The 12,078-nt window shown below is 44.3% G+C and overlaps 2 protein-coding genes across 3 annotated transcripts; one reads left to right on the forward strand and one right to left on the reverse strand.

Annotated features, from left to right (window-relative positions):
- Positions 1–486: 486 nt before the first annotated feature.
- On the forward strand, positions 487–2,928 carry guca1aa (guanylate cyclase activator 1Aa; the record flags this gene model as incomplete). Its single annotated transcript, XM_079755488.1, has 4 exons — positions 487–684; positions 2,245–2,394; positions 2,479–2,572; positions 2,801–2,928. The coding sequence occupies 4 exons, from the start codon at positions 487–489 to the stop codon at positions 2,926–2,928; spliced, it is 570 nt and encodes a 189-aa protein (XP_079611614.1).
- Positions 2,929–4,855: 1,927 nt separating this feature from the next.
- On the reverse strand, positions 4,856–11,663 carry orc5 (origin recognition complex, subunit 5). 2 transcript variants are annotated; one of them, XM_079755711.1, is made up of 15 exons: positions 11,489–11,663; positions 11,148–11,291; positions 10,932–11,024; positions 9,821–10,006; positions 9,399–9,473; positions 8,813–8,924; positions 8,409–8,539; positions 8,055–8,103; positions 7,536–7,626; positions 6,978–7,030; positions 6,669–6,781; positions 6,278–6,325; positions 5,921–6,031; positions 5,227–5,339; positions 4,856–5,115 (listed from the first exon to the last, which is right to left on the reverse strand). In XM_079755711.1, the coding sequence occupies exons 2-15, from the start codon at positions 11,259–11,261 to the stop codon at positions 5,070–5,072; spliced, it is 1,335 nt and encodes a 444-aa protein (XP_079611837.1). In that variant the 5' UTR covers positions 11,262–11,291; positions 11,489–11,663; the 3' UTR covers positions 4,856–5,069. The 2 variants fall into 2 exon arrangements, with proteins under 2 accessions (XP_079611837.1, XP_079611836.1); XM_079755710.1 differs by having other exon boundaries at positions 11,148–11,663.
- Positions 11,664–12,078: the final 415 nt, after the last annotated feature.

The following is a 12,078-nucleotide window of genomic DNA, read 5'->3' on the forward strand; positions in this document are numbered from 1 at the left end:
CTGCTCTTGGGTTGAGGGCAGATGTTCCACAATTCCCTCCCAGATGATCTTCAGTACACCCCCATTCTTCTCCTTATAGATAACATAACGGCTCACGCCTCCCTCCGTATCCCCCCCTGACGCTGGGGGGGATACGGACGGAGGCCTGGCGGAGACGCAGGACGTCTGGAAGGTGTTTGGAGGTGAAGCAGTTAGGCAACGAGAGAAACACTCCAGGAATATTAACACACACTCCTGGAATCAGCTCAAGATGATCCTCCTGCTGATGGATTACAGCGGGCGATAAGCGCAGAACAAGAACATGGGGGGGGGGGGGAAGAGAGAGAGGGTTAACCTGGCTGACCTCACACACCTGAGCGAGGTGATAAAAGGCCCTCCCCGCCCCTGCCTCAGCACCCGGCGCTGAGTGACTGTGATCAGGGAGCCTCCTCTCACAGTAGACCATCCGGCTGGAGCTGAGGTATCCATCAGGAGAACACCAGGACCATGGGGAACAACAGCGGGAGCACGGTGGACGACCTGCAGGCGGTGGAGATGCACCTCTGGTACAAGAAGTTCATGACCGAGTGCCCCTCGGGCCAGCTCACGCTGCACGAGTTCAAGCAGTTCTTCGGCCTAAGGGGTCTGGACTCTGAGGCCAACGCCTACATCGAGCAGATGTTCCGCACCTTCGACATGAACAAGGTGAGACGGTCATTGGTTTGGGGTCGGTTAGTTCCGCTCCATGGTTTGTCTTTGAAGGGTAATGGTCGATTGACTTGGGGGTCCAATTCTTCCTCCAATGGGGACTTTGGGAACAGACAGGGTAACAAGGGTCTTCACTCATCAGAATTAAGGATGGAGTTCTGCTGCAGTCACTGAGGTGTCCTATGACTGTACCATTATATTGTCAATTAATGAGCTTCACCTCACATTACTGAACAATATTTATTTTATTGTTTAGTATCCATCAGTAACCTTTTTGATTTATTAAATAATCTTTATTCCATTGTTTAAATATCTTTCATAAATAATGTCCCTTAGATCCCTTAGATCATGTATTATGGGTCTCCTGCACGTTCCACGCACTAGATTAAAACAGAGGGGCGACAGGGCTCTTGATCTGGCTGCCCCCCGCCTTTGGAACAAACTGCCGCCTTCAATTAGAGACGCTCCTTCCGTCACCATTTTTAAATCTAGGCTCAAAACACACCTCTTCTCCCTGGCCTTTCCTCCCTTTTGTGATATGCTGTTTATTTTTATGTTTTTCACGTATTGTCTATGCATGTTGTATGTGTTCTTTTATATGCCTTTTTGCACCATGTACGGCACTTTGGCCAGTGAAAATTATAAATAAAATAATAAATAAAGTGCCTTATAAATAAATGTTACTTACTTACTTACTTACTATCAGTAACCTTTTAGATTTATTAAATAATCTTTATTCCATTGTTTAAATATTTTTCATAAATAATGTCAAATAATGAAAAATGCTAGTTCTGAATGACCAGATTTGTGTTTGATTTATGTGTTTTCAATAAGCTTGCTTTGTATGACAAAAAGCCAAGAAATACACTCGTTAAAATAATCATAGTAAGAGAAAAGCCACAGAATAATACATTTCCAAAGCCATAATCAGCTAATGTTTTGAATGTGAATGACTTCATTTATGAAATCATCAAATTCTTATTAAATTGACCCACTATTGCATTGCTATTGCCAAAGCTAACATCACAAGTACCATGAGAGTCCATAAGGATTATGTATTGCCTGAAATAGTTTAATAAACTCAGAAGGTCATAACAGGATCTGCTATATTTAGACCTCCTGTCAAACTAGATTAAAATCTGATGATCTCACTACATGATTTAATTGGGGGCGGGATTATCTCTCGGACGCGTTCCTTTGATGCGGCGATTGCAGCCTGTGTGTGTGTGCGCGCGCACACAGACACACACCTGTATCAAACGCACACACACACACACACACACACAACTGTATCAAACAAACACACACACAAACACTTGTTTCAAACACACACACACACCCACACACACACACACCCTTTAAAAGTTTTCAAAACTTTTGCTCCAAACTTTTGGACTATTTGAAAAAGACAAAAGAAAAGCTTTAGTTGGCTGTACCAGGCAGTGCACCAGGCTGGTTTGGCGTGGTGCCTGCTGACTGCCTGCTGACTGCCTGCTGACTGCCTGCTGAAGGCCTGCTGAAGGCCTGCTGACCGCCTGCTGTTTGGTGCCCTTACAGGACGGCTACATCGACTTCCTGGAGTACGTGGCGGCTCTGAGCTTGGTGATGCGGGGCAAGATGGAGCACAAGCTGCGCTGGTACTTCAAACTGTACGATGTTGACGGGAATGGCTGCATCGACCGCCACGAGTTGCTGAACATCATCAAGGTACGCCTCGATTAATCAGCCGCTCGCCGCTGCTGCTCAGGTGAACAGTCACACAGAAATAAACTATTGGGTCTCCCGCCACAGGCCATCCGCGCCATCAACGGCACCGAGAACCAGGAAACCAGTGCAGAGGATTTCACCAACAGCGTGTTCGACCGCATCGACATCAACGGCGACGGTGAGCGTCTTCCCGCCAAAATAGACAGCTAACAAACAGAGCGCTAGCTAATGGCTAACGGAACAGCGCGGTCAGACTAACGACACTTTGAACAAGAGGGGGGAAAAAACACTTAAATAAAGAGCAGTATTTATTTTATTGCTATTTAGTTTATGACTATATTCATTTAGTTTGAAGTTGTGTATTCGTTGATATATTTTCTGTTTGATTCCCGCGTCCCTCCCCCAGGCGAGCTGTCCCTGGAGGAGTTTGTTGCCGGCGCTCGCAGCGACGAGGACTTCATGGAGGTGATGATCAAAAGTCTGGACCTGACTCACATCGTGGCTATGATCCACAGCCGCCGACACAGTGTCTGAGGGTCTCCCCTCCCACCCCCCAATCGTGTGACGGGCCATCTCTTCATAACGGACATCTCCCCCAAAACGTAGCCACCTTTGCCCTCAAACCCGTGGGGTTCGTTGGCCGACCGTACCACCGCTGGCCGCAGTCGAAGCCCTTTGCTACGCTAGTTGCACAGCTAACTTTCAACCGGTCAGTTTTTGCAATTGAAAAACATCAAAATGCCACATGGGTGGGGGCCGGCGGTCGTGGGGAGGGATCCTCCTGAGACCATCCAGATTTTTGAGTTATCGTTACTTGATGAACCGCAGTCCGGCCGGGCAATCGTTGATTAAGCATGGTTAAAAAACTCAAGCCAATCAGGTTAAATAACTCAGCCTCACCTACTCTATTCCCTTCTGCCGAATCTGGTTGGAAGACAAGTAAAAGTATATTCTCCTGTAGGGAAAAGCCTTCCGTCCAGAATACTGTCAATCTTTTCACATCATAGTTCAGTCTATTTCCGATAGAACACCTTTGATTCTGCTACACTTTCATGATAATTTCGATACATTTCAGAGAGGCTTTCAACGGTCTGGAGGCTGGACTGATCTGTAGAGAGAAACAAGGGAACTCAGATCAGGATGGTCTCACGAGCCTGGTGGGAAAGGACCATTTCAGTTGCATGTGCATCTCGGCCGGTGAAGGGCTTTGATTGACCAGTCGGTTGGTAACCCATTCTCGATTAAACGTCATCTAATCTACGTCAGGAGTCAAATCAGATAGGACAGGGACCCCTTTTGACAGGACGAGGAATGGACCTACAGCTTGACCTACATAGTAACCACTAACAGCGGTTTCCATAGTAACCACCAACAGCGGTTTCCATAGTAACCACCAACAGTTGTTTACATAGTAACCGATGTTAATGGTTACTATGTAAAGCACTTACATTGGTTACTATGTAAACCACTAACATTAGTTTCCATAGTTACCAACAGGGGATAACATAGTAACCTCTAACAGTGATTAACACTCTATTTCGAGCTCACATGTTGGATTGTTAATTATTCTATAATAATCTGGTTACAAATGATTGAAAAATTGCAGTTGATTTGTTTAGACAACATTTTATAAATTTATTAAAAACAATCACATTTAAACGATTTTCTATATGATTTTGTAAAGAAAAGAATGCTCTTTTGTAACTTGGTTCTGAAGGTCAACCTGGGTTATACCTATTAAAATAATATCCCATGCCGGTGCATAAGGGACCTACAGACCAATAGTTTCCTGACTATTAAAAGGCTGCATGCCGCCCTCCATCTTCAGCCAGGGAGTAGTTGACCTGTGTAGTATCGGGCCTTTTACATGTCATTGTGTCACACCCACATGTTGTATTCAATAGGATTCAGCACATACAGCATATACAATTGATTCTCAAACCATTTCTACTAGTGTACCCCCTCAAGATATTTTTCCAGCCGAGTACCCCACGATTTTTTTTTAATGAACAAGAAATGTATGTGTGTTTTACATGGGCCTGTGCTTCATGCAATTGTTCGTTAATTTCACCCCTCAAAAGAAGCACAACGCCAGGGGAGGGTCAGAGCATGTAGAGGTAAATCCCATTAAAATATATTCCTCCTGAAACTGGCGACATTTTGGTGTTTCTGGATGCGCATTTCAACCACGTGTCAATTTTCCATTGCCCCGTTTTCGGAATTTAAATTTGCTTTGGGTGAGAAACAATCTGTAGTTAACTTTGAAATATATATTTATTTATTTTTGATTACCCTGCAGTACCCCAGTAGCCTAGGGGAACGCATACCCGACCCCCCTTGAAAACCACTGGTATAAAGCATATTTGGTCGTCATATCAGATCAAAACAAATAATCAGGTTAATCTTGAAACAGCATGATCTGAACATTCATATTTATTACAGATTCTATGATGTCGTCATATTTACACATGTGAAATGTATAATCTTTTATTGCATTTGGATGCAAGTAGAGAAATAAGTGACATATTTATTCAACCAAGTAAACCATCAGTCGACCACTAGGGGGCAGCAGTCTACAAACACGGCCCTGTGGTCCTTGATGTCGAGTGGACTCATATTTCATATTGAGGTTCTAGATTGGTATGAAGCTACAAGGTTATCATAAGTTGTCGTGTTTAGAGGAAGTCGTAGAGGTACTTGACGATGTCGAAGTTCACAGTCCTTCAATAAGAAAAGAAAAATAAATCAGTTTTATAATTATTTGATGTGAAACTTCAACACACACACACACACACACACACACACACACACACACACACACACACACACAACCTTGAGATGGCCCGTATAAAGTCCAGAGCGACGGCACATTTGTATTTGGGGGCGTCCAGCTGGTCGTCGTGTCCCAGTTGGGAGAGCAGCTGTAGGGTCACCAGAGAGGAGATCTGGAAGGAGAGGGTCCACTTCTTAATGAGCTTCATAAGAGCAGGAGAACATATAGCTGCTACCCTAGAAGTTAAACTAGCTACTAATGACCTGGGTTAAGACAATACAAATGTAAACATTGAGGACTATGCAGCAGCTGTAAGCCACGGTAAATAGAACGCCACATTCCACCTAGTTCCTTTTGAAGTATATTTTTGCTAAACGTGTTACGGTTACTGAATACAGCCCACAGATTCAAGCCTGCTGAGGTCAACCAGCAGAACCAGAACAAGCATCCATCAGTGGAACACAACAACATCTCCCTGGACCCGCTCCTCTACTACACTGAACAGACTCAGGATAAAAGCCTCCTCTATCTAGAACTAACTCTAACTAGGACTCAATAGTGCAGGTTAGCGCGATGGCTTGTATGCAATGGACCCCTACCTGCTAGTTATTGACACGCATCTGAGAACCCTCTGCTAAATGACAAAAACAGCAAGTAGGAGGTCAAATGTCCAATACAACCCAAAAACACTTTATAGCTTTAGAGCCAACAGGGTGTGTGATGAGGGTGTTCAGGGGCCATGGGTCTGCTGACCTGGGAGAAGATGCTGGCGCTGGGGGCCACCCTGCTGTCCACCACGCTGTAGAAGATGGCCAGCAGGCGATCCAGGGGGAAGGGTTTTGGCCCCAGCAGGTGGTTACTGGTCTGGAAATGGAGAACACAGAAGAGGACCGTCTCTGACGTCAATAACAAGGATATCAACGTCTGACAGCTAAATACCATCATCATGATCATCATGATAGACCAACTAAGCTCCGTTAAAAATATAACGTAAGAGAGTCGCAATGAAATACAAATAAAACACGAGATATCTCTGATTAAATGTAATATTTTATGAAATGCATATTACTCAAAATTTAAATATAGAAAGTGATGTGGTTATAAAGTCACCTTTTCATGTTTCTTTAAGAAGTTGGTCTTCTTGATTTTACCGTGGTGCTGATAAAGGGGAGAAGAAAGGGTAAACATGTATTATGATATAGATCTCTACACCTACAACTACAGATAAAGATGTATAGATATCTATTTCTAGATATGCGTGGGTACCTTACATTTACATTTTACATTTAGGGCATTTAGCAGACGCTTTTATCCAAAGCGACTTACAATAAGTGCATTTGTTACAATAAGTACATTTGTCATAAGAAGTGAAACAATATATCGCTGTCGGTACAGTAAAGACGTTCATAGAACCAAGTGCAAGTATTCCAATCGCTAGGCTAACCCATTCCCCGTGTAAAGCAGCGATAGCAGCTACTGTAGACGCTAGTTAATTAAGGACCTTGAGGAAGAAGCGGCGGTCAGTGCGGGCCGGGTTGTAGGACGCCAGGTAGGCAGCGATCAGCAGGAACTTGGAGTAGTAGGGCAGCTCTACGTGGGCGTGGGCAGAAAGCCCTGAGGACAGAAACCCAACATCTCACTTAGGAGGGTACGAATCGGACTGTTCCCAACGTTAACTTCGCCAGAATGTGCTGAAGTGTACTCTTTTTTTTTTAGTTTTAGTTTTCTTTGCCTTGCTGGGTTAGGGTTAGGTAGTTGCCATAGATTGATCCAGTGTGTGGACTGGGTGGTGGAGCAGAGGAGGAGTTACCTTTCAAAGCAGCACACTCCTTCTCCTCCGTCTGCTGCTGCTCCCACTGGACACTGCAGAGCAGGGGAAAAGAGGTGAAAGAAAATAAAACCTTTGAAATAGGAGTAAAAAAAATCAACCCACAGTTTGTTACTCCTAGAGGTCAGCGGCTACCAATAAAGGGCTACCAGCAAAAGTTAACACTACCAGTAAAGACAACAGAACTGGTCGAACTGCTATCAGTAGAGGTCAACTACCACTAGTAGAGGTCAACTGCCATCAGTAAAAGTCTGAACCTTACCAGTAGAGTAAGAATAAGAATCAAGCCTTGCACTTTCATTGGTCCATTTAGAAACGTTGTCATGCAACACTTAAACTTGTAATTGCGTCAATATTGATTATTTGCTCTGATTGTTCCTGAATTAACTGGAAGAATCCCACATTCCCCGTCTGGGGATCAATAAAGACAACTCCAGTGGGTTCTGGGTAGGAGAGCTGAGTGTAAACAAAAGTGGAACACAGACGAAAGAACCGCATGCAAGTGCGGAGGCGTGGCCGGGGTCACGTAGATGGACCGACCTGGAGACGTCTCGGAGATACACGGTCTGCATGGCCTTCTTCAGATGCGGCTCGATGTTCCTCCACAGCTTGTGGGTGTCACTCTCCTTCACTGGAGAAACAGAGAATCGTCACCTTTAACATCCAACGTCCAGGCTGCGCATCGTCCTGTAACCCTCCCATAGTATCACGGTCTCATGCTATGGTTAAACATGTCAAAGCTGCCTATTGGAAAAATACTTTAAGAAGCAATGTTAATAAAAAGTATTAGCATGGTGATTATATGGATACAACCACGATCACCACCACCACCTCCACTAATAAAATAATATTTACAAAAACCTTTTGTTCTGTATTACAAAAGGTTGTGGGATGGAACCAGGAGGATACAGCTATTATCTTTCAATATAAACCCAGCAGACTGTGAAATTGACAGATAACAAAGATCGTTGGGTATAAGTCGACATACACAGGAGAGAAATACACTGTCAAAGTGAAGTATTAAAAATGGATGAAGCAGGAATCCAAATAACATCCTACCTTTTCCTTCCTTCAGAGGCTCACAGAACTTGGAGAAGTTGAGGGCAGCCTGAAAAACACAAACAAGAAATCAACGAATGCTGACCAGAGCAGGCCAATACCCATTTACAAATGCGTTTTAGTCATTTATGGAGTGAAGATAGCAAATTATGGATGGTTACACTTTAATAATGAATACTAAAAAGCTTTTCAGAAAACAAGGCGGATATCCCTGGCTCTAGGGTTAAGAGTTGGAGAGGGTTACCTAACCCTCTATTGGAGGAATTTCCGATACTGCGATTGGTATCGGAACCACTCTAGGGCCATCGGGGGCGTGCCCCTTCTTAACTCCGTCTGTGCGTGTTGGGTCCTCACCAGGTGACGTAGCTCCCGGAGGTCCCGACACACAGAGTAGAAGACCCCCAGCAGGATGTTGATGAAGGCGGAGTACAGCTCTGGAGAGTAGGAGGGGTGGATGTCCTGGGACAGGATCTGCTGGAGGTCACCTGGACACACACACACACACACACACACACACACACACACACACACACACACACACACACATAAAACACTTTTTCGGATAAAATGGAGGTGAATGAATGGTCAACTGCACATTTTCTGAAGGTGTCTACAAAGCGAGGAGAGTTAAAGAAAATGGCTGATTTACATCTGGACATAGACCATATCAACCACTAACCTGGGCTCATAACTAACCAGCAACATCCATTAAGAACAGCTGCATTATGGATGCATGGATAAGACTTAATGCTGCCTACCTTTGCTGTAGTCCGGAAAATACAGGATTAAGGGTTCGAAGCAGCCGGTGTTTGGTCTGAACCGGTCCCAGGCGATCTCACTGAGCAGGATCACTGTGACATTATCATCAACCTGAACACACACACACACACACACACACACACACACACACACACACACACACACACACACACACACACACACACACACACACACACACACACACACAGTATTTAAAATCGAAAAAGATCCCAGGCTAGATTGACACAGGACTTGTCGATGTGTTGTATAAAAAACTTAAAATTCAGTTTACATCAAGTAGCAGCAACATCTTTTTTTTTTAACATGACAGGAACAAAATTACTCAGGTTGCTCTGAACATCAGGGTCACGATGCACTGATGATGAGCATTCTTTCTGCTTCTTTATCATCATCATCATTATCGTCCTCATCCACTTACATCATCTACTTTCATATCCAAGTGAGTCAGTTATAGTGACGCCACAAATGAAGCCATGAATACCTTTTTGTTGAAAGTCAAACACCCGAGCCACTGCACCATCCTATACCTCTGGATTCGTATCCAAACATACAGCCAGTTCTCACCAGTTCCTGCAAGCGGACGAGAACAGGGAGGATGTTTGAGTCCATGTCCCTCAGAAGCTCTGCCTTCTCGATGACCTGCAAGAGAAAGCAGTGAAGCCAAAGTATGAGCTTTAGCACAAGGTTTCAATCCCTTCAACACCAAAGTATAGGATTTACAATCCCATTGAAAAAACTGGAGCAGAACTCTGCTCACTAATCACATAATTACTTATTAAGTCTTAATAAGCAATAAGTAATAACCATTAAACTGAATCTGCCCTGCTGAACTAGAATGAAAACATCCCCAAAATAATGTCAGTTATAATATTATATTCATTCTGGCATCGATCACCCAACAGAACATCCCCATCTGCTCAACATCAGAACTCTGCTATGAAAACACAAACACAAGCTGGCATAGAAGAAAAGTGTGGAGTACTCACGATGTAGCGCGTCTGATTGGCTGGGCTCAGGGGGGCCTGCTGCCGGTAGATACGGACAAAGTCTGAGAGCGAGGGGCTGCGAGGGAGCAGGGTGGAGGTGTCCGGACCGAAGAGCGCCAGCAGCACGCGCTCAAACATCAGCCCCACGGAAACACACTCCACGCAGCTCACCGTGGCGTGGGGCAGCTGCACACAGCACCGCCGCGTTAGCACGGCACTAGCATGGGAACAGGCTAACGCTACTAATTTACTGTTGAAATGTTGTGGATCTCTTTATATACATTTCTTGCACTACAATAAAGAATATCAAAAATACGATTTTTGATAGTTTTGATAATATGCTTGTAGAATGCAATTGTATTGATAAAAGCTTCCGCTAAATTATTCAATTAAATTAACTTTGCCCATTCAGCAGATGCTTTTATCCAAAGGGACTTCACCGTTAAGATACATTTAGTGAATAAGCAGGTTATGTGCGATGGTATCATTCTTAACGAAGCCTATAGGTTACCTCAGCCAAGTGAGAAGTCAACCCCCTAATTACTACAACAACCTGCAAGCAGCTCTACCCTGAATGGGGCTGGATGGTCCGGTGGCTAGGACAGACATAGATGAAGGGATTGGGGTCAACGCCCAATGTCCACAGGCTACATCTAAGTTCTGTTAAGATACATGTAGTGAATAAGCAGGTTATGTGCGATGCTATCACTCTTAATGAAGCCTACAGGTTACCTCAGCTAAGTGAGAAGTCAACCCCCCAATTACTAAGAACGGGGTCAACCCCATACCCCATACTGTATATGGGGTCAACCCCCTATACAGTACGGGGTTGACCCCATACTGTATATGGGGTCAACCCCATATACACACCCCTCAATCATCTGCATCTGAACTAAAGCCAATGTAGGACGATAGGCATTTCCTACAGGGCTGTAATTGTAATAATACCAAACTCTGAGTTGGATATTAGAGCCGAGAGGCCAGGGATGGGCTCTGGTCTATTAATGTTATATTTAGATAGGACGGCCTACAGGGCTGTGGTTATTCCCTGTTGTGTTAAGTGTAAAATAAGCGACGTCGCCATGAGGCGGTTGTCACAAGAAGCCCTTACCTCAAGGTCCATCAGCAGAGTGTTGATCACGTGGCTCTTCCCTGTGGACCGGTGTCCGTAGAGAAATATGGAAGGATAGCTGTACTGGGCTGGCTATGGACACACACAGACCCCATCAAATGTAGTTACAGTATGACAGTTATGCAATTCATTCATACTGCTGATCTGTACTCGCTGCCGTCACTTCTTTATCTACATAGAGCGAGATGTACTGACCTCCCCCATGAGCGAGAGGAGAGTCCCAGCCTGGGCGACTCGGCACGGCATCTTCTCTGCGACGCACAGCAGCCTCTCTGGGTCGTAGCCCGGGTGCTGAAGAGAGGCCGTCATCCTGGAGCCCGCGAGAAACCAGTCCTCCCACTGAGTTAAACGTAAAAACCAGTCCGTCTCCTCCCAGTGAGTTAAATGTAAAAACCAGCCTGTGTCCTCCAACTGAGTTACATCTAAAAACCAGTCCTCGCACTAAGTTAAATGTAAAAACCATTCCGTTTCCTCCCACTGAGTTACATGTTAAACCAGTCCGTCTCTTCCACTGAGATTACATGTTAATAACAGACCTTCAAGCTAGCCTTAGCCTTCAAAGTTGTATGTAGAAAACTGGAAACACTTCAATGACTTCCGTTAATCTTCATGAGTAGTACAAGTTCCGATACAACAGAAACACCGGGTTCAAATGTGATATCTATTTACTAAAGCAGTTAAATAGATGTAAACATTTCTGCCTAAAGTAAACTTAACAACACTGACAGGATTTCCCGCGCCGCTACATTACATGGGAGTTTTGCTTTGCAAGTTGACCAATCACAGAGCCATCGTCTTGACTGAGTCTGCACCAATCCCTGATAGTCACGCCCCCCGATGGTGAAACGGGAACTGTAGTTTTTTAGATGTACGCATCACAGAATGTTGTGTAGTCAAGCTCAATATTGACAAACATACAATGTGCAGATAGTTTAATTGCAAAATGTATGTATCAAAATTATGTCATGGCGCCAAATAATATTTTATGTGATACCAGCCATATTAACCGAACAAATAACAAAAATACCAAACACAAACGTTTTTTTAACATTCGTATTAAGAAGATACTCTTATGCTTCGAATGGCACATCCAAAAGGACATGGCAACAAATGCAAATACCTGTCT

This window comes from Pollachius pollachius, assembly GCF_949987615.1.
Source record: "Pollachius pollachius genome assembly, chromosome: 18".
Taxonomy (NCBI): Eukaryota; Metazoa; Chordata; class Actinopteri; order Gadiformes; family Gadidae; genus Pollachius; species Pollachius pollachius.